General features: G+C 38.6%; 6 protein-coding genes across 6 annotated transcripts in view; 3 read left to right on the plus strand and 3 right to left on the minus strand.

The window, feature by feature from the left end:
* Positions 1 to 2950, plus strand: part of LOC134304266 (SH3 domain-binding protein 4-A-like) — a 29179-nt gene extending 26229 nt beyond the window's left edge. The window contains exon 5 of the mRNA XM_062989860.1: positions 198 to 2950. Within this exon, the coding sequence (XP_062845930.1) occupies positions 198 to 422 (225 nt within the window). The 3' untranslated portion in view covers positions 423 to 2950. The remainder of the gene's footprint in view (positions 1 to 197) is intronic.
* Positions 2951 to 9184: 6234 nt separating this feature from the next.
* On the minus strand, positions 9185 to 10255 carry LOC134303939 (hatching enzyme 1.2-like). The gene is made up of 4 exons (XM_062989414.1): positions 10138 to 10255; positions 9891 to 10031; positions 9683 to 9800; positions 9185 to 9572 (listed from the first exon to the last, which is right to left on the minus strand). The coding sequence occupies exons 1-4, from the start codon at positions 10253 to 10255 to the stop codon at positions 9185 to 9187; spliced, it is 765 nt and encodes a 254-aa protein (XP_062845484.1).
* A 748-nt stretch (positions 10256 to 11003) lies between these two features.
* On the plus strand, positions 11004 to 12093 carry LOC134303935 (hatching enzyme 1.2-like). Its single transcript, XM_062989411.1, has 4 exons — positions 11004 to 11121; positions 11228 to 11368; positions 11459 to 11576; positions 11687 to 12093. Exons 1-4 carry the CDS (start codon positions 11004 to 11006, stop codon positions 12072 to 12074), a joined length of 765 nt encoding a protein of 254 aa, XP_062845481.1. The 3' UTR covers positions 12075 to 12093.
* A 2251-nt stretch (positions 12094 to 14344) lies between these two features.
* Positions 14345 to 15460, minus strand: LOC134303938 (hatching enzyme 1.2-like). Its single transcript, XM_062989413.1, has 4 exons — positions 15343 to 15460; positions 15042 to 15182; positions 14834 to 14951; positions 14345 to 14732 (listed from the first exon to the last, which is right to left on the minus strand). The coding sequence occupies exons 1-4, from the start codon at positions 15458 to 15460 to the stop codon at positions 14345 to 14347; spliced, it is 765 nt and encodes a 254-aa protein (XP_062845483.1).
* Positions 15461 to 16211: 751 nt separating this feature from the next.
* Positions 16212 to 17294, plus strand: LOC134303937 (hatching enzyme 1.2-like). Its single transcript, XM_062989412.1, has 4 exons — positions 16212 to 16329; positions 16436 to 16576; positions 16660 to 16777; positions 16888 to 17294. The coding sequence occupies exons 1-4, from the start codon at positions 16212 to 16214 to the stop codon at positions 17273 to 17275; spliced, it is 765 nt and encodes a 254-aa protein (XP_062845482.1). The 3' UTR covers positions 17276 to 17294.
* A 1536-nt stretch (positions 17295 to 18830) lies between these two features.
* On the minus strand, positions 18831 to 20009 carry LOC134304337 (hatching enzyme 1.2-like). Its single transcript, XM_062989946.1, has 4 exons — positions 19892 to 20009; positions 19528 to 19668; positions 19320 to 19437; positions 18831 to 19218 (listed from the first exon to the last, which is right to left on the minus strand). The coding sequence occupies exons 1-4, from the start codon at positions 20007 to 20009 to the stop codon at positions 18831 to 18833; spliced, it is 765 nt and encodes a 254-aa protein (XP_062846016.1).
* Between the last annotated feature and the right edge of the window lie 561 nt (positions 20010 to 20570).

Raw genomic sequence — 20570 nt, forward strand, 5'->3', positions numbered from 1 at the left:
TGTTTTGTATGATTCTGCACATGCACAGTTGAAGATACTCAAACGATCTCTAATTAGCTGTCTAAAATAACCAATTTTTTTTTTTATTATTTGCTGTTAATGTAAATAATTTCTACATTAAATAACTGTCTACAGTCTAGAACTAAAATGGTATTAATGTAATATCAGCAAATAAGCTTATTGTTGTCCATTTACAGGCCATGTGGAAGCCGGCGTATGACTTCTTGCTGACGTGGGCGGCCCAGATCGGCGACAGTTACCGCGACGTGATCCAGGAGCTTCAGCTGGGCCTGGACCGCATGAAGAACCCCATCACCAAGCGCTGGAAACACCTCACAGGTACGCTCATCCTCGTCAACTGCCTCGACATGCTCCGGAGCTCGGCCTTCAGCCCCGCCAGTCACGAGGATTTTGCCATCTAAAGACACGCCCACTTTCAGAATCATCTCTGTGTTTAAGCTCTTCGGAAGAACATGCTGGATTTTGACTTCCCGGAGTTTTTTTTATGTACTTATGAACAATGATGGCTTCAGTCTTAATTGCGTATTTTACCTCAGTATGGATCTTAAGTGAAATTTGTTTTCTTCACTTCTTACCTTGTACAGATTTTGACATTTGAGCTTTCTATTGTTCTTTTATCCATCCACATTTGCATGGTTTACCTCAATACAGTCTGTGGATTTTTTCCTAATCCCTTGCTTCACTTGTTCTTAATCGGGCATGTAGGAAGCCAATGAAGCCAAAACAAAACAGTGGTTTTACTACTGCTGTTTCTTGTTCAATCCTCTTATTAAATCTCCTTGCCAGTATGTGTGTTTTATACTCTTCCGCACAGTGACTTTCACACTTTAAATTGTTTTTGTTTGGTTTTAGATAAAGACGGTGTTCTTCTTTCTCTTGATTGCCAAATTAATATTATGAATTGCTTCAGCATTAACAGCATGTCATTACTGTTGTCAGGTTTGCAATCTGATGTATCTTACAGAAGTGTAAAACAGACAGACAGTTGGTAAAATAGAATGTCATAGACGCTGTAGTTGATTCTATTTTCTCCCACCTTGAGTCAGACTGAGACTAAATGGCTGATTTTAATAATATGAACTTTTGACAGCTAAAAGTGTTTGTGCCAATGATTTTATGTCACTGACTGAACAGATTGCAGACAGAATATGGTTGATCCATGACCATCATTTACAGTCACAGCCACTGCGTTCTGAATAATGGAGCCCTATTGTTTGTTGACCAAGTTTAGTAGGAAAGCCAGACCTAGGATGTGTGTCTGTAGTTTACCTTTGAGATGGTGTTGTGTCCTACTCTTGATGTCTTGCTTTTTCTAAGACGTGTTTAAAATGCGCCTCTGTGTTCATTTAATTTACTCTATGGACACAGTTTGTTATACTAAAAGACTTAACAGTTTTATTACACACGTGTTACTACCAATTAAATGTCAAGCTAATGTGTAGCAGGAAAAGAACACTAATCATACAATTACATGGAGTATAAATACTTTTTTTATTTTGGGATTTACTTGTTTTGTAAATGCTTTTTACTAGCCAGCCAACAGCCGATCAGCTATGCCAGAGATATTCTAAACCCATTTTGTAAATTACTGGTATCAAAGCTCTATGAGCAGAAATTTAAACTGGTTAAGTATTGATATGCACAAGTTATCAACATCCTGTACTGATCCAGCATGATTTGCTATTATTATTAAATGCCGTCAAGTTGATTTCGACTCCTGGCGACCATATAGACAGTGTTTCTCCAGAATGTCCCGTCTTCTGTTTGGGTCTCCCGGCTTCTTAATGGCTTGTTCATTGTTCCTCTAATTGTATTCATGATTAATGTTACATATAACATGATAAACAAATGAAGAAGTCTGTAGCTAGCAGTTCATTACAGTGTATTAAGAACTAGATAGACTAATCAATTGATAGATGCAGTTGGTACATCAAAGCTCTTTTTTACAGCAACACGATCAGACCTTTATATTGGGACATGAGGCAAAAGATCCCTTTTTTGTTAAGAAATAACTTTACTCATGTGCAGAGTTCTGTGTAATTTGTACATGCGATTCATTTACCTGCGACTCTGCATAATATTACCAATATTTAATAGTTTTAATGTTAATGATTTAAATAATTAGTACATTTTTATGTTTGTGTTGTAATATTGCAGAATACCTTTACTTATACCTAGGGGAAATCTAAGGTAGCAAAATCACCTTCTGTATATTTTAAGGAAGTGGGAGAAAGCTGGAGTGAACCTGAAAATCTATACAGATAGTGACCAAAAGTCTTTGCTTTATTGCTGCGTGGCCACCTAGACATCTGTGCCACTCAACAATTAAAACAGAATGACTGTTATACATAATTCACATGGCCAGAGGTAAAATAACCACCAGACAAACATTGTGTTCAGGTATTTAGAATCTCTGAAGAGTAATGAAATGTAGCTCTTGGGACGGGGCCACAGACCTGAGGAAAGTCGATAAAAGGGTATAATTGGCTAATCCTTTTTAGTGTTTTGTTGCAGTATTATTCATGCTGAAGCTGTTTTCTTTTTAATTTGGATGCTGTGTCAAATAATGTAAAATGAAAAATTAATGTTTGTTCATCTCTGTGGTTTTGTCTCTTTTTTACTCGTTTTGTATCGTAGCTTTACATTAGTTTTGTATCGATCAAATGCACCGTTTGTGTTTCAGTCTGCCAGATTGTGCTCTCATTTGCTGGACACTTCGTACTGATCTGGTGACACGACACATGCTAGTGAAACTGATTGTATAGCTGTGTATTCTCTATCTGATCAAAATGTACATTTCATGTCATGTTTAACTGGAGAAACTGTTGGATTGTATGTCTCACGTATTGTCTCGGTTGCGATATTTCAGATCAGACTTGCTGCACATTTTGTTTGAATCAATTCAATAAATCAGCTGTCAGTTTGGAAATGTTTGTAATCTGTTTTGCATTTAACAGTGTAACAGTTTAACAACCTGATTTGAGAAACCAGTCCCAGTCTGAAATGCTGACACTGTACTTCAATTTAAAAAACAAAAAAATGGTGCAATATGGGTATACTGGAGACTAACCTATAGCAGTGCAGTGTATGCTGTCTTTAACAAGAAAACAGTCTAAGAAACAAACAGCTTTATTAGCACCATGAGCTTTAGTAGGAAGGAGAATCTTAAGATTAAGAAGTACTGCCCAAATAAGGAAACCGCAGGAAGTCCAAAGCATCATCCTATGAAGAAAATGATGTACAACGTCAACCAATCAAGTGATGAGAGCCAGGTTGGTGTGTAATGCAAGCGATTGGCGCTCATCAGAGTGTTTTCATTTTCGTGTTGCACTCAGTCCTCCTGGGATTGACTTGCAATTAGCTGAACCATTGAACATTCGATCTTGATGTTAGCTGGCTGATATAGTGTTGTGCTGTGCTGTGTATGTTTAACTTTTAATGAACCGTAGGTTAAAATGTACAGTTTTAAGACCAAAACAGAAGTGGCAGCAAGATGTTCTCTCAACTACCAGGTTAATCCCATTCTACGCTCATTCTACCAGTGATAAGCCCTTCACTTCTTTCCTCTTTTTATGGTGTATGATGTAACAGGTTAGTGCAAAAACGTTAATGACACTCTAACTCTCAAAAGTACTGTAAAAGTAAAGTACTGTATTAAATTTGTATTACATTTCTTTCTATTTCTCAGTGAGAATTAATGACCAGGGGTATTCTAGGTTCAAGGAGGGCATTTAAACACCGTGTCAACACGTGTGCAGCACGACATAAGTACGAAAGCTATACTAAAGAAACCTTCATTTATTTATAGTTTTATTTCTTGGGCTTGTGGTTGCCCAACACCTTACAAAATGACTTTGTTGTTTAAACTTTTCACCCTTCTTAGTGCCTTCTGTGGCTCAGCAACTGAGCATCTGAGTGAAACAATGTTCTATAGACCAGAGTATACAAGTATAAACAGAGTAACAGAGAGAAACAGAGTGTCCTTTGTTTTTTTTCCTCCACAGATAAAACAAACACAAACTCCCCCCTCGTTTTGCTCATATCACTAGGTGACGACATGATTTCCTGCTCCACACTTGCTTCTCTCCTGAACCAGACACCCTTTTTTTGGTTTATTATTGGCCTGATAGAAGCTTGAGCTTCCATTTTATTAAAGGAGCACAGTCAGTGACCTGAATTGCTGTTGTCCTGCCCTTAATAAAACTACATTTTGTGTGACTGAAAAAAAAATCAGTGATGAAAAGTGACATGTTGACTCTTATGATGATACAGTTTATATATATATAGTTTGGTAGCATAATATATTGCTGCCCAACTGAGTGCATTATAGGATTTTATATATATACCCAGTGTGCCAAGCTTTTTTTGAACTTGGTTTTTCCCAGCTGTCCCATGTTTTTTTTTTTTTTTTGCTAATGGAACTGCATACAAAGAAATTGGATAGTATTTAGTTAAAATATGGAAATGTGTGTACACATTTTGTTCACACATGTGTGAGCAGAGTATGGTCTACACTTATCTAAGCTAAACATCACATATAAGAGCTTGCTTAACTCTTTCTGCTGTGTTTTGTGTTCATTTTTAGATGCATTTTACCAGGAACTGTGTTGTATAACAGTGGTTTGTGCAGTTTACACACATAGTGTATATATGACTAATATCTGGCAACACTGGTAATACAGGATATGGTACTGAAGCTCAGAAGATGAAAGGTAAGCTAAAGATATACTAGTCTGATTATATCCCCCCAAAATAGGAGCATTAGGATAGACCCAGTAACCTGAATTAATTTTCCTCTTTATTAAAAATTATCTTATTTGTTTGCAATGTATGTTTGTTATTAACTCACGTTTCACCTTCAGGCCGTGTTGTTTCTTATTGTTGCTTCATGTCACAGTAGATAGGCAGTACCAGGTATAATTCAACAACCCCGTCCCGCCCTCTCTCCCCAATCTTCTTTCTTCTCTGTCTCTCCTTCTTCCACACTTTCTCTGTTTAAATCTGGTTGTACTGATGTTGCCACGGTGTCTGGATTGGTGTGCATAGGGAGTTTTTTTTTTTTTTTCATGCATTTTCAATTTCACAATCTTTCACAGATGCCGTGTGTAGCTGTGTGCATCCTGCTGATTAAACTCATCTCCATAATTAGTTGGCACACCAGAACCCAAGCAGATGGACAGACGGATGGGCGGACGTACAGAAAGACGCTGGAAGTGTCAGACGAGTCGAAGTTTTAGCTACTTATCATGAAAAATGGACGTTGAGTTCTTTGTGACGAGAATGTAAAGGACCATCCGGACAGTTATCAGTAAAGGTTAACATCAGTGCCCACAGCATAGGTGACTTGCATATGTGTGAAGGTATGATTAGGACTGACAGATTGTTCAAATTATAAATTAAGTGAGCAGATAAGGAGGAACAAGACATTCGCCACATGGTAGTGAATTTCTTACTACAGGGAGACACTAACGGGAATGGGTAGCGCTGTTGCCTCACAGCAGTAAGGGTCAGGGTTCGAATCCCAGGACAGGAGTCCATGGTCCTGTCTATGTGCCGTTTGTGTGTGTTTTTCCTGTGTCTGCATGTGTTTCCTCCAGGTCCAAAGACATGCAGTCAGGCCAATTGGAGCTGCTAAAATAGCCCTGTGTGCGAGTGGCTGTGTGCCCTTTGATGAGTGTTCCTTCCTTTTGCCCATTGAATCAGACCCACTGTTACCCTGACCAGGATTAAGCAGTGGTAAAACAATGAATCAGTGAACTAATGACTTTTTAAACTCCTTTAAGCCTATGACAATTTAAAGCTTGCTTGACTGTGGACAGTAAAATTTTATTAACCTTTTTAATATCAGTCCTTTTTTCCGTGGTACCTGGATTGCATCTGACTGACTGGACAAATTCCCTCTCATTATAAGAAGACACACTTCTTACCCCTAGGCTGTAAGTAGGACATTCCTATCCCCTCAAGCACTCTTCAGAGCAAATTAGTGTGAGAGTTTTTTTGCTCTACCTTTTTCCCCACTGAAGTGTGACAGCAATTTGAGATGAGCAGATGGAGGAAGTTGAGAAGGACCTGAAGCTATGCCCTGATGGGAGCTTTAAATTACAGTTCCTCACCGTTGCTCACACACTGGCACATTGTATGCTGGCATGTTTCACAAGAACCCTGAGCCCAGCTTAATAGTCAAAGTTATTGGTATATTAGTCATATTTTATGTACAGATTTCACAATCAGGTCTTGATTTTTATAAAAAATATGCATTTTTTTGACTTTGTATCCTCTAGGCCACCCAAGGAGGATTGGGTCCATGCTGAGTCTGGTTCTTTTCAAGGTTTCTTCCATGTAATATTTAGAGTTTATCTTTGTCACTGTTGACATTGGCTTGCTCATTAGGGGTCATTGTAAGTGCAAATAAATACAATCGCATTTGACCTGACTTTTTACTTAGAAATATAAACCAAATGTACATATTAATAAGCATAAATAAATGTTTAAAACACCAAAGTAGTTAAATTAATAAGGAAAAATATTCAAACACAATATTAAACATGTATAAATGCAAATGTTACCAAAAAAGTGCACCAGTTATGCAAGAAGTAGGGCTACAACAGCCAAATCCAATAGCCACAGGGGTGTCCACATACTTTTGTCTTTTAAGTCAGACATCAGTGCATTGCATTTGGGTTTATACAAATAAATAATTGAGATATGTGTTAAGTAACGAGATTGTGAAAGTATTGAGTGATTATTTATAATAAAGGGTACTTGGTGCAAATTGTGTTTCTGGGATGTATCACACACACACACACACACCTAATTTACGATGTCAGTAAAAGTGAATTTTCAGAGCAGTAAATTGTGCAGCCATTGGCAGGCAAAGAATCCAGTCAGCAAGTTTAGCATTACACACTGTGTGTGTGTGTGTGTGTGTGTGTGTTGCACTTGTTTCTGCTAAGTCATAATATCACAAAACACTTTAAATAAAGCTTGTATAAAACAGTTTATAGTCATTCATTCATGGGTGGTTCCAGGGAACCCAGGTTAGATCTTTTTGGCATGTTCTCCCCACATCTGGCTGGGTTTCCTCCAGGTACTTCGTTTTTTCCCTTTGTTCAAAAACATGCAGAACATTGTCTACTTTTAATTTGCTCCAGATTGTGAGTAAAGGGGTTAGTGTTGTGTGATCCAGTGTTTCTGGGCAGCGCTTAACCGTAGCATAACCAGTAATACTGGGTGCAAGGCAGGAGTACACCCTGGACAGGGTGCCAAGTCCATCACAAGGCAGAGCAGACCCACACATTTAAACCTACTGGTGCTGTTGGCCAGTTGTGTACATACAGACCTAACCGGGGTTATCTCAGGAGGGGTTGATCGAGGCCCTGAAATGGTTTGGTGTCCTGTCCAAGGTGTGATTGCATAAAATTCAGATCTCAATTGGGATAGTGCTGTGGTAAAACATGAAAAAATTTATTGAGAGAAAAACCCACAAATATTTTATCCTCACGCATGATTGAGCCCAGGGTACCTAAGCTGTGCAGCACCCATGCTACCTACTAAGCCTCTTTTAAACAGAAGACAGCACACAGCCTCTAAAAAATGAATGCACTCAGCGAAACGTCTCAGGTGACACCCCTATTCAGTGTGTGTGTGTGTGTGTGTGTGTGTGTGTGTGTGTGTGTGTGTAGGGGGGATAAGAAGCTAATGCTGTCCCTCCAGGTGTCTCTGTCTTGCTGAGTCACAATGCAGAGTAAAGAACATGTCCCCTGGTACTGTCTTCTTTACTCAGCTGTTCATCCACTCCAGTGCTTTAAAAAAACATTTATCTCCCTAAAATTATTTTTATTACATTAAAAATTCACAACTAACAAGATCTTGTTTTATTGTATTCTTCAAAATTGCATCATGCGAAAATGCAAGACATTAATTTCAATCCAGAGTAAAAAAAATGAAGCAAATACTGCCATCTGGTGAATTATAGGCGAAATTACATTATTCACGCATTTAATCTAAATAATTCTTAGTTTTGTCCTTTAATAAAATCTATAAAAATTATTCACTCACTTTATCTAGCACTGAGTTTTTCCCTATAATGATTTATAAGAGAAGTCACAAACTGAAATACATTTAAATGACTAATTTAAATAAGGAGGCCAGTTAAATGACAATATAAAAACCTTCTACACCATCACATTCAATCATTCACCAAGAAGATGCTGGATATAAATAAAAGCACAGTGAACTTAAGAAAGAATTAAATGTGATAAAAAGAAATAAAATAAGAATGTTCATTCATTAATTCTCAAAACCATAACCAGAAACCATTGAAATCTCATGACTGTTCCTTAAGTGTATGTAAACTTTTAACTTCGAATTGTATCTCAGTTCAAGCTGCTTTATTTGCACACTACACATAGTGGTAACACATTTTTGGTTCTTCTAATTATGATAGACTCAACTGGTGGGGTTGTTACTGTGTGACATCACTTCCTGTTGTGGTGAGGTGTGTTGGGTGTGCTGCTTCACATTTATTTAGCTTTGTTTGTAAAGTAAAGTACTTTATTTATGTATTTAGTTCTTTAAACTTTATATATTAGAGTGAAATGTCTTTATTCAGAGTATACCAGCTAAGCTTACCTGCTCCAATTAGCAAGTAATTAGCCACATCTTCAACCCAAACAAAGGTTCTTCTCACTGACTCCACCACATAGGTGACATAAGGTAAGTCATCAACTCTTTTACATCATAAGTTTACATCAACTGTCTTTTAAATTCTGCACTGACTACAAAGTCCTGCTTAAGACATTTAAAGTGCTAAATGGTTAGCTCCTGCATATCTTGCTGTTTAAAGCTGCAATTATTGTAAAATTTAAAGGGAAATTCTGTTTAATATGTTTAAATAAGTTTGTTTTAAAAGGTTTGCTGTTGCTTCAGTCCTGGGACAGCTTTTGGCTTCATGGACTTTCCACAGGAATCATTTTTTAAAGATCTTTGAAGCAGGTTTACAATAGTGAGTAACATTAGATTGATTTACATACTTCATTAAAAAAATGATGAACACACAGTCAGACTGATCACGCTTTTAATCATTTATTTTTTAACTTTACATCACATTATTAAATCTGTCAGTAACCAAACATAATGGCAGACGGAACTCTGTATGTGAGCTTTAGCACTTGTACAGAATATTTATCCTTTGGATGTCAATGTTGGACAGATTCTGTCTCTGTCCAATGTCTACAAAAGGATTAGGAGTTGGAGTGATGGTGTCACGTCCGTTCATAGAGAAAGCTCGTCTTCCATAGTGCATCACAGAGGAGTAGTCATACAGTGTGTTCAGGTTGTTGGTGTTCTCTCTGTTGAAATTGTACTGCATTGATGGACTGATGTTTTCCCAGTTGATGATGACATAGCTATCACGGTCACTCCTGGTGTGCTCATGGTAGAAACCCAGAGCGTGGTTAAGCTCATGCTGAACAATGCCTTGTACAAGACAGCCAGCTCTGTTGAGAGAGACCACCTGCAGACCACCAGTTTTGCCCACAGCAGAAAAGCACCTGAGAGGAAGAAGAGCTTTAAATAAAATTCATCTATAGAACAGTGTATAAAATTGTGGACTGATGTTGATGCTATGTAACAGCAATGTTAAGAGTTTATCCAGCCTCACCCGTCTTTGTTCTCAATGCTGAGGTAATCAGTTTCAACTGTCCTGTTAACAAAACGAATGCGGGTTTTGCTGTGGAAGGTGGCCATGGCATTAGCAATTACATTCCTGTCAGAGGATGCTGTAAAGAAAATACCAAGTGTTAATGAGATAACAATAATTAATAAATAAACTAATTTGTACAATGTGGTTAAGAAATGTTGTTACTTACTGAAATCATTGCTCACTATAAAAGGCACCTCCACAAAGCCAGTTAAGGACTTCTTCCAAAAGCAGTTGTTGTTGGGGCAGACCAGAGAGTTTCTGGATGTTGCTAACAGTATGTCTCCCTCCACCAACAGTTCAATAGATCCTTTATACAGAGATTAAAATGTACGTTACACTATAAAAATTAAAATTAATACTTGTCATAGTAATAATGTTAAACTTTTATGGATAGAATGAGCAAAAGAACTGACCGTTATTAGTGGTGAGAATTTGTGATGAGATGTCCATTGGCTGGGGAGCGTTGAGTTTGAAAGCCTGGGAAAAGCCGAGCAGAAGGACAAGAATAAAGACAGAAGCTCTGGACTCCATATTGCTTCAGTGAGTGAAGATGATCTGGATGCTCCTTCACTGTAGCTCGGTGTCTGAATGCTGTCATAGTGGCCTTTTATACACATGGACACAGAGACAGACTGGTGTGTTTTTATTAAGGATTAAAACTGTGTTAGTGTCCACTGTCTGATGTGTAGAACTAAAGGGAGGATCCTCTGACCACACCAATGACTCTAATCTCTTACTGAATCAGAGTAGAGGTGTTTGGTTCATTTAAATGAATGAATCAAGTGTATATCTTAATATTTAGTATTTTACAACAGTCAGGCTTTAACTAGGACATGCTGGTGTGAGGTGCAATCCCTAATCATGATGTTGACTTTCATTTTTATGCAGAGAATACAGTTACTTTACAGCATTTTCTGGAATGTTGTTGCCGATACTTCAGCCACCTTCCATAGCAAAACCTGCCTGACTGTTTGTGAATCTAAATTTGTGCATTACATAGAAACTCCTCAATATTACAATCTCTAATTGATTCATTCATTTAAATGAACCAAACACTTCTACTCTGATTCAGTAAGAGATTAGAGTCATTGGTGTGGTCAGAGGATCCTCCCTTTAGTTCTACACATCAGACAGTGGACACTAACACAGTTTTAATCCTCAATAAAAACACACCAGTCTGTCTCTGTGTGTCCATGTGTATAAAAGGCCACTATGACAGCATTCAGACACCGAGCTACAGTGAAGCAGCATCCAGATCATCTTCACTCACTGAAGCAATATGGAGTCCAGAGCTTCTGTCTTTATTCTTGTCTTGCTGCTCGGCTTCTCCCAGGCTTTCAAACTCAACGCTCCCCAGCCAATGGACATCTCATCACAAATTCTCACCACTAATAACGGTCAGTTCTTTTGCTCATTCTATCCATAAAAGTTTAACATTATTACTATGACAAGTATTATATTTAATTTTTATAGTGTAACGTACATTTTAATCTCTGTATAAAGGATCTAGTGAACTGTTGGTGGAGGGAGACATACTGTTAGCAACATCCAGAAACTCTCTGGTCTGCCCCAACAACAACTGCTTTTGGAAGAAGTCCTTAACTGGCTTTGTGGAGGTGCCTTTTATAGTGAGCAATGATTTCAGTAAGTAACAGCATTTCTTAACCACATTGTACAAATTAGTTTATTTATTAATTATTGTTATCTCATTAACACTTGGTATTTTCTTTACAGCATCCTCTGACAGGAATGTAATTGCTAATGCCATGGCCAACTTCCACAGCAAAACCTGCATTCGTTTTGTTAACAGGACAGTTGAAACTGATTACCTCAGCATTGAGAACAAAGATGGGTGAGGCTGGATAAACTCTTAACATTGTTGTTACATAGCATCAACATCAGTCCACAATTTGATACACTGTTCTATAGATGAATTTTATTTAAAGCTCTTCTTCCTCTCAGGTGCTTTTCTGCTGTGGGCAAAACTGGTGGTCTGCAGGTGGTCTCTCTCAACAGAGCTGGCTGTCTTGTACAAGGCATTGTTCAGCATGAGCTTAACCACGCTCTGGGTTTCTACCATGAGCACACCAGGAGTGACCGTGATAGCTATGTCATCATCAACTGGGAAAACATCAGTCCATCAATGCAGTACAATTTCAACAGAGAGAACACCAACAACCTGAACACACTGTATGACTACTCCTCTGTGATGCACTATGGAAGACGAGCTTTCTCTATGAACGGACGTGACACCATCACTCCAACTCCTAATCCTTTTGTAGACATTGGACAGAGACAGAATCTGTCCAACATTGACATCCAAAGGATAAATATTCTGTACAAGTGCTAAAGCTCACATACAGAGTTCAGTCTGCCATTATGTTTGGTTACTGACAGATTTAATAATGTGATGTAAAGTTAAAAAATAAAATGATTCAAAGCGTGATCAGTCTGACTGTGTGTTCATCATTTTTTTACTGAAGTATGTAAATCAATCTAATGTTACTCACTATTGTAAACCTGCTTCAAAGATCTTTTAAAAATTAAATTGGTGTAGAAAAAAGTATTAAGCTACAATATTTAAAATATACAAATGTATATACACCGATCAGCCATAACATTATGACCACCTCCTTGTTTCTACACTCACTGTCCATTTTATCATCTCCACTTACCATATAGAAGCACTTTGTAGTTCAACAATTACTGACTGTAGTCCATCTATTCCTCTGCATGCTTTGTTAGCCTCCTTTCATGCTGTTCTTTAATGGTCAGGACCCCCACAGGACCACCACAGAGCAGGTATTATTTAGGTGGTGGATCATTCTCAGCACTGCAGTGACACTGACATGGTGGGGGTGTGTTAGTGTGTGTAGTGCTGGTATGAGTGGATAAGACACAGCAATACTGATTTTTTTTTTTTTTTTTTTTTAGCGCATCCAATTGTTCAATTAGCATCGTGCTTCCTCTCTGTCTATGCCGAACCGTGCCCTGACGGAGGTGATTGAAGCTAACTCGTATCCCCTCCGAAACACGAGCAGCAGCCAGATGCATCTTTGCCACCCACACATTGACAAGTTTGGCGCCACCTAGCGTTGCATGCGGAGAGACACACCCCAAGGGCACCCTCTCCCATCTCTGTGTAAGCGCCTCCAATCAGCCGGCAGAGAACGCAATCGCATTCTGACAGAGAGAGACCCACATCCGGTTCTTTGTCCCACCCCCCACATGAGCAACCGGCCAATCGTTGCTCATATAGCCACTCAGCTTCGAACTGGTAAAGCAAGGCTGGATTCGATACCACGCTTCTCAGAATCCAGCCCTGGTTGCAGCGCGTTTCTTTTTACCGCTGCGCCACCTGAGCGGCCACTGATGGGGTTTTTAAACACCTCAATGTCACTGCTGGACTGAGAATAGTCCACCAACCAAAAATATCCACCCAACAGCGCCCCGTGGGCAGCGTCCTGTAACCACTGATGAAGGTCTAGAAGATGACCGACTCAAACAGCAGCAATAGATGAGCGATCGTCTCTGACTTTACTTCCACAAGGTGGACCAACTAAGTAGAAGTGTCTAATAGAGTGGACAGTGAGTGGACACGGTACTTAAAAACTCCAGCAGCGCTGCTGTGTCTGATCCACTCATACCAGCACAACACACACTAACACACCACCACCATGTCAGTGTCACTGCAGTGCTGAGAATGATCCACCACCTAAATAATACCTGCTCTATAGTGGTCCTGTGGGGGTCCTGACCATTGAAGAACAACATGAAAAAGGGCTAACGAAGCATACAGAGGAATAGATGGACTACAGTCAGTAATTGTAGAACTACAAAGTGCTTCTATATGGTAAGTGGAGCTGATAAATGGACAGTGAGTTTAAAAACAAGTAGGTGGTTTTAATGTTATGGTTGATCAGTGTGTATATATATAATTGGTATTTAGAACTTGTTGTTTTATTGTAAGTGAGCTTGTAGTAGCTTGTATTAGGAATTAACTTTTATAATCGCTTAAAAGTCTCTTCTGAGTTAAGCTTTTGAAATGTTTATGTTAAAACTAAGCTCATAGCACACAGTTGCTCCATATTAGATGTCAATTATTAAATAATTAATTAATCATTAAATGAACTTCTTTATTCTGATTAAACATCTTGTCAGTATAATATCTGCGTATTGCTTTTTTTTCATTATACTATTAATTATTTGACAATGAATTATAATAATTGTTGTGGTTCTGTATACAAGAATTAAGCTGCTCAACAATCGCCATTGTCTGATTCTCCTCTTCATGATGTGCCATACATTTTTAATCATGTTTATTAGACTAACTTGACTACCCTTGCCAGCTAATTGTTATACCTATGCTTCATAAGTCATTAAGTATAAAAGGGTTTCTGAGTGGATTCAGCTATTGACACTGAAATAGCTAAAAATGGATGGTAGAAAATGCTGATTTAAAAAACACAATCAGATAAACGTTGGGTCATTATGTTGATTCATTTTATTAAGACATTGTTTAGGATTACAATGTACTAATTGGAAAGCTGTTTTATTATGTTTAAATATAACAGCATGTTGTAAAATGCTCTAAATTTTAACAAAACAAATCTGTGCATTTCAGCAGTTGTAGAGTTTGTTGATCCTCTGGATGTCAATGACAGACAGATCTTGTCTCTGTCCAATCTGCACATATGCATTAGGAATGGGTGTGATGGTGTCCAGACCATTGATGGAAAAAGCTTTTCTTCCATAGTGCATCACGGAGGAGTAGTCATACAGTGTGTTCAGGTTGTTGGTGTTCTCCTTGTTAAAATTGTGCTGCATTGCTGGGTCGACGTTTTGCCAGTTGATAATAACATGAAGATCTCTGTCACTTCTGGTCTGCTCATGATAGAACCCTAGAGCATGGTTCAGCTCGTGTTGGACGATACCATTGACCATACAACCATCCCTGTTCAGAGAGACCACCTGAGCACCACCAGTTCTGCCCACAGAGGAGTAACACCTAAGAAAAGATTGCCAGTGTAAGTAAGTCATATTTGAGGATGAAATAGTAAAACATGTCAAACGATGTTAAGGCCGCTTTAAAATGTTGTATTATGTTACCCGTCTTTGTTTTCAATGCTGAGATAATCAGTTTGAAACATCCTGGGAACAAAACGAATGCAGGTTTTGCTGTGGAAGGTGGCCATGGCATTTGCAATTACATTCCTGTCAGAAAATGCTGTGAAGAAAACAGCCAAAATGTTTATCAGAAATAATGAGATTAAAACAAATTGTATTAGATGTGAACGGTTAAAAATAGGTCACTTACAGAAATCATTGCTCACTGTATAAGGCACCTCCACCAAGCCAGTTGAGGACTTCTTCCAGAAGCAGTTGTTATTGAGGCAGACCATGGAGTTCCTGTTTTCTGGCAAAAGTATGTCTCCCTCCACCAACAGTTCACTGGATCCTGTATACAGAGAGGAAAATATACGTTAGCTCAGGGAATTAAAATGAATACTTGTTGTACCTAAACATCACCAGTGCAGTATCCTGATCACAAGTTTTTTACGCTTGGTGCAAGGTTTAACTGTTAAACTGTTATAGATACAGTGAGCAAAAGAACTGACCGTTATTTGTGGTGAGAATTTGTGATGAGATGTCCATTGGCTGGGGAGCGTCGAGTTTGAAAGCCTGGGAGAAGCCGAGCAGCAGGACAAGAATAAAGACAGAAGCTCTGGACTCCATATTGCTTCAGTGAGTGAAGATGATCTGGATGCTCCTTCACTGTAGCTCGGTGTCTGAATGTTGTCATAGTGGCCTTTTATACACATGGACACAGAGACAGACTGGTGTGTTTTTATTGAGGATTAAAACTGTGTTAGTGTCCACTGTCTGATGTGTAGAACTAAAGGGAGGATCCTCTGACCACACCAATGACTCTAATCTCTTACTGAATCAGAGTAGAAGTGTTTGGCTCATTTAAATGAATGAATCAATTATACTGTAGATTGTAATATTGAGGACTTTCTATGTAATGCACAAATTTAGATTCACGAACAGTCAGGCAGGTTTTGCTATGGAAGGTGGCTGAAGTATCGGCAACAACATTCCAGAAAATGCTGTAAAGTAACTATTCTCTGCATAAAAATGAAAGTCAACATCATGATTAGGGATTGCACCTCACACCAGCATGTCCTAGTTAAAGCCTGACTGTTGTAAAATACTAAATATTAAGATATACACTTGATTCATTCATTTAAATGAACCAAACACCTCTACTCTGATTCAGTAAGAGATTAGAGTCATTGGTGTGGTCAGAGGATCCTCCCTTTAGTTCTACACATCAGACAGTGGACACTAACACAGTTTTAATCCTTAATAAAAACACACCAGTCTGTCTCTGTGTGTCCATGTGTATAAAAGGCCACTATGACAGCATTCAGACACCGAGCTACAGTGAAGGAGCATCCAGATCATCTTCACTCACTGAAGCAATATGGAGTCCAGAGCTTCTGTCTTTATTCTAGTCCTTCTGCTCGGCTTCTCCCAGGCTTTCAAACTCAACGCTCCCCAGCCAATGGACATCTCATCACAAATTCTCACCACTAATAACGGTCAGTTCTTTTGCTTATTCTATCCATTAAAGTTTAACATTATTACTATGACAAGTATTACTTTTAATTTTTATAGTGTAACGTACATTTTAATCTCTGTATAAAGGATCTATTGAACTGTTGGTGGAGGGAGACATACTGTTAGCAACATCCAGAAACTCTCTGGTCTGCCCCAACAACAACTGCTTTTGGAAGAAGTCCTTAACTGGCTTTGTGGAGGTGCCTTTTATAGTGAGCAATGATTTCAGTAAGTAAAAGCATTTCTTAACCACATTGTACAATTCAGCTTAATTATTGTTATCTCATTAACACTTGGTATTTTCTTTACAGCATCCTCTGACAGGAATGTAATTGCTAATGCCATGGCTACCTTCCACAGCAAAACCTGCATTCGTTTTGTTAACAGGACAGTTGAAACTGATTACCTCAGCATTGAGAACAAAGACGGGTGAGGCTGGATAAACTCTTAACATTGCTGTTACATAGCGTCAACATCAGTCCACAATTTGATACACTGTTCTATAGATGAATTTTATTTAAAGCTCTTCTTCCTCTCAGGTGCTTTTCTGCTGTGGGCAAAACTGGTGGTCTGCAGGTGGTCTCTCTCAACAGAGCTGGCTGTCTTGTACAAGGCATTGTTCAGCATGAGCTTAACCACGCTCTGGGTTTCTACCATGAGCACACCAGGAGTGACCGTGATAGCTATGTCATCATCAACTGGGAAAACATCAGTCCATCAATGCAGTACAATTTCAACAGAAAGAACACCAACAACCTGAACACACTCTATGACTACTCCTCTGTGATGCACTATGGAAGACGAGCTTTCTCTATGAACGGACGTGACACCATCACTCCAACTCCTAATCCTTTTGTAGACATTGGACAGAGACAGAATCTGTCCAACATTGACATCCAAAGGATAAATATTCTGTACAAGTGCTAAAGCTCACATACAGAGTTCAGTCTGCCATTATGTTTGGTTACTGACAGATTTAATAATGTGATGTAAAGTTAAAAAATAAAATGATTCAAAGCATGATCAGTCTGACTGTGTGTTCATCATTTTTTTACTGAAGTATGTAAATCAATCTAATGTTACTCACTATTGTAATCCTGCTGCAAAGATCTTTTAAAAATTAAATTGGTGGAGAAAAAAGTATTAAGCTACAATATTTAAAATATACAAATGTATATACACCGATCAGCCATAACATTATGACCACACTCACTGTTCATTTTATCAGCTCCACTTACCATATAGAAGCACTTTGTAGTTCAACAATTACTGACTGTAGTCCATCTATTCCTCTGCATGCTTTGTTAGCCTCCTTTCATGCTGTTCTTCAATGGTCAGGACCACCACAGAGCAGGTATTATTTAGGTGGTGGATCATTCTCAGCACTGCAGTGACACTGACATGGTGGGGGTGTGTTAGTGTGTGTAGTGCTGGTATGAGTGGATCAGACAGAGCAATACTGATGGGGTTTTTAAACACCTCACTGTCACTGCTGGACTGAGAATAGTCCACCAACCAAAAATATCCACCCAACAGCGCCCCGTGGGCAGCGTCCTGTGACCGCTGATGAAGGTCTAGAAGATGACCGACTCAAACAGCAGCAATAGATGAGCGATCGTCTCTGACTTTACATCTACAAGGTGGACCAACTAAGTAGAAGTGTCTAATAGAGAGGACAGTGAGTGGACACGGTACTTAAAAACTGCAGCAGCGCTGCTGTGTCTTATCCACTCATACCAGCACAACACACACTAACACACCACCACCATGTCAGTGTCACTGCAGTACTAAGAATGATCCACCACCTAAATAATACCTGCTCTGTGGTGGTCCTGTGGGGGTCCTGACCATTGAAGAACAACATGAAAAAGGGCTAACAAATCATACAGAGGAATAGATGGACTACAGTCAGTAATTGTGGAACTACAAAGTGCTTCTATATGGTAAGTGGAGCTGATAAAATGGACAGTGAGTGTAGAAACAAGGAGGTGGTTTTAATGTTATGGTTGATCAGTGTGTATATACTGTATATATAATTGGTATTTAGTTTCATTATACTATAAATTATTTGACAATGAATTATAATAATTGTTGTGGTTCTGTATACAAGAATTAAGCTGCTCAACAATCGCCATTGTCTGATTCTCCTCTTCATGATGTGCCATACGTTTTTAATCATGTTTATTAGACTAACTTGACTACCCTTGCCAGCTAATTGTTCTATCTGTGCTTCATAAGTCATTAAGTATAAAAGGGTTTCTGAGTGGATTCAGCTATTGACACTGAAATAGCTAAAAATGGATGGTAGAAAATGCTGATTTAAAAAACACAATCAGATAAACGTTGGGTCATTATGTTGATTCATTTTATTAAGACATTGTTTAGGATTACAATGTACTAATTGGAAAGCTGTTTTATTATGTTTAAATATAACAGCATGTTGTAAAATGCTCTAAAACATAACAAAACAAATCTGTGCATTTCAGCAGTTGTAGAGTTTGTTGATCCTCTGGATGTCAATGACAGACAGATCTTGTCTCTGTCCAATCTGCACATATGCATTAGGAATGGGTGTGATGGTGTCCAGACCATTGATGGAAAAAGCTTTTCTTCCATAGTGCATCACGGAGGAGTAGTCATACAGTGTGTTCAGGTTGTTGGTGTTCTCCTTGTTAAAATTGTGCTGCATTGCTTGGTCGATGTTTTGCCAGTTGATAATAACATGAAGATCTCTGTCACTCCTGGTCTGCTCATGATAGAACCCTAGAGCATGGTTCAGCTCGTGTTGGACGATACCATTGACCATACAACCATCCCTGTTCAGAGAGACCACCTGAGCACCACCAGTTCTGCCCACAGAGGAGTAACACCTAAGAAAAGATTGCCAGTGTAAGTAAGTCATATTTGAGGATGAAATAGTAAAACATGTCAAATGATGTTTAGGCCGCTTTAAAATGTTGTATTATGTTACCCGTCTTTGTTTTCAATGCTGAGATAATCGGTTTGAAACATCCTGGGAACAAAACGAATGCAGGTTTTGCTGTGGAAGGTGGCCATGGCATTTGCAATTACATTCCTGTCAGAAAATGCTGTGAAGAAAACAGCCAAAATGTTTGTCAGAAATAATGAGATTAAAACAAATTGTATTAGATGTGAACGGTTAAAAATAGGTCACTTACAGAAATCATTGCTCACTGTATAAGGCACCTCCACCAAGCCAGTTGAGGACTTCTTCCAGAAGCAGTTGTTATTGAGGCAGACCATGGAGTTCCTGTTTTCTGGCAAAAGTATGTCTCCCTCCACCAACAGTTCACTGGATCCTGTATACAGAGAGGAAAATATACATTAGGGTAGGGAATTAAAATGAATACTTGTTGTACATCACCAGTGTCGTATCCTGATCACAAACGTTTTACACTTGGTGCATGTCGGTTTAACATATTAAAACTAAATAAAAGACAATAACAAAAGAAGACTCGAGGCCCATATGTGTAAGAGTAATAATGTTGAACTATAATAGATAGAATGAGCAAATGAACTGACCGTTATTAGTGGAGAGAATTTGTGATGAGATGTCCATTGGCTGGGGAGCGTCGAGTTTGAAAGCCTGGGAGAAGCCGAGCAGAAGGACTAGAATAAAGACAGAAGCTCTGGACTCCATATTGCTTCAGTGAGTGAAGATGATCTGGATGCTCCTTCACTGTAGCTCGGTGTCTGAATGTTGTCATAGTGGCCTTTTATACACATGGACACACAGAGACAGACTGGTGTGTTTTTATTGAGGATTAAAACTGTGTTAGTGTCCAATATCTAATGTGTAGAACTAAAGGGAGGATCCTCTGACCACACCAATGACTCTAATCTCTTACTGAATCAGAGTAGAAGTGTTTGGCTCATTTAAATGAATGAATCAATTATACTGTAGATTGTAATATTGAGGAGTTTCTATGTAATGCACAAATTTAGATTCACAAACAGTCAGGCAGGTTTTGCTATGGAAGGTGGCTGAAGTATCGGCAACAACATTCCAGAAAATGCTGTAAAGTAACTGTATTCTCTGCATAAAAATGAAAGTCAACATCATGATTAGGGATTGCACCTCACACCAGCATGTCCTAGTTAAAGCCTGACTGTTGTAAAATACTAAATATTAAGATATACACTTGATTCATTCATTTAAATGAACCAAACACCTCTAATCTGATTCAGTAAGAGATTAGAG

Source organism: Trichomycterus rosablanca, chromosome 27, assembly GCF_030014385.1.
Source record: "Trichomycterus rosablanca isolate fTriRos1 chromosome 27, fTriRos1.hap1, whole genome shotgun sequence".
Lineage (NCBI taxonomy): Eukaryota > Metazoa > Chordata > Actinopteri > Siluriformes > Trichomycteridae > Trichomycterus > Trichomycterus rosablanca.

Bases quoted from the DNA above. Each gene is read 5' to 3' on its own strand.
- LOC134304337 (XM_062989946.1), bottom strand. From the start codon at position 20,009: ATGGAGTCCAGAGCTTCTGTCTTTATTCTAGTCCTTCTGCTCGGCTTC. The intron at 19,669-19,891 runs GTCAGTTCATTT...CTCTGTATACAG, and splicing joins AATTCTCTCCACTAATAACG to GATCCAGTGAACTGTTGGTG. The intron at 19,219-19,319 runs GTAACATAATAC...ATCTTTTCTTAG, and splicing joins AGCATTGAAAACAAAGACGG to GTGTTACTCCTCTGTGGGCA.
- LOC134303935 (XM_062989411.1), top strand. From the start codon at position 11,004: ATGGAGTCCAGAGCTTCTGTCTTTATTCTTGTCTTGCTGCTCGGCTTC. The intron at 11,369-11,458 runs GTAAGTAACAGC...TTTTCTTTACAG, and splicing joins TATAGTGAGCAATGATTTCA to CATCCTCTGACAGGAATGTA. The intron at 11,577-11,686 runs GTGAGGCTGGAT...TCTTCCTCTCAG, and splicing joins AGCATTGAGAACAAAGATGG to GTGCTTTTCTGCTGTGGGCA.
- LOC134303939 (XM_062989414.1), bottom strand. From the start codon at position 10,255: ATGGAGTCCAGAGCTTCTGTCTTTATTCTTGTCCTTCTGCTCGGCTTT. The intron at 9,801-9,890 runs GTAAGTAACAAC...TTTTCTTTACAG, and splicing joins TATAGTGAGCAATGATTTCA to CATCCTCTGACAGGAATGTA. The intron at 9,573-9,682 runs GTGAGGCTGGAT...TCTTCCTCTCAG, and splicing joins AGCATTGAGAACAAAGACGG to GTGCTTTTCTGCTGTGGGCA.
- LOC134303938 (XM_062989413.1), bottom strand. From the start codon at position 15,460: ATGGAGTCCAGAGCTTCTGTCTTTATTCTTGTCCTGCTGCTCGGCTTC. The intron at 15,183-15,342 runs GTCAGTTCTTTT...CTCTGTATACAG, and splicing joins AATTCTCACCACAAATAACG to GATCCAGTGAACTGTTGGTG. The intron at 14,952-15,041 runs GTAAGTGACCTA...TTTTCTTCACAG, and splicing joins TACAGTGAGCAATGATTTCT to CATTTTCTGACAGGAATGTA.
- LOC134303937 (XM_062989412.1), top strand. From the start codon at position 16,212: ATGGAGTCCAGAGCTTCTGTCTTTATTCTAGTCCTTCTGCTCGGCTTC. The intron at 16,330-16,435 runs GTCAGTTCTTTT...CTCTGTATAAAG, and splicing joins AATTCTCACCACTAATAACG to GATCTATTGAACTGTTGGTG. The intron at 16,778-16,887 runs GTGAGGCTGGAT...TCTTCCTCTCAG, and splicing joins AGCATTGAGAACAAAGACGG to GTGCTTTTCTGCTGTGGGCA.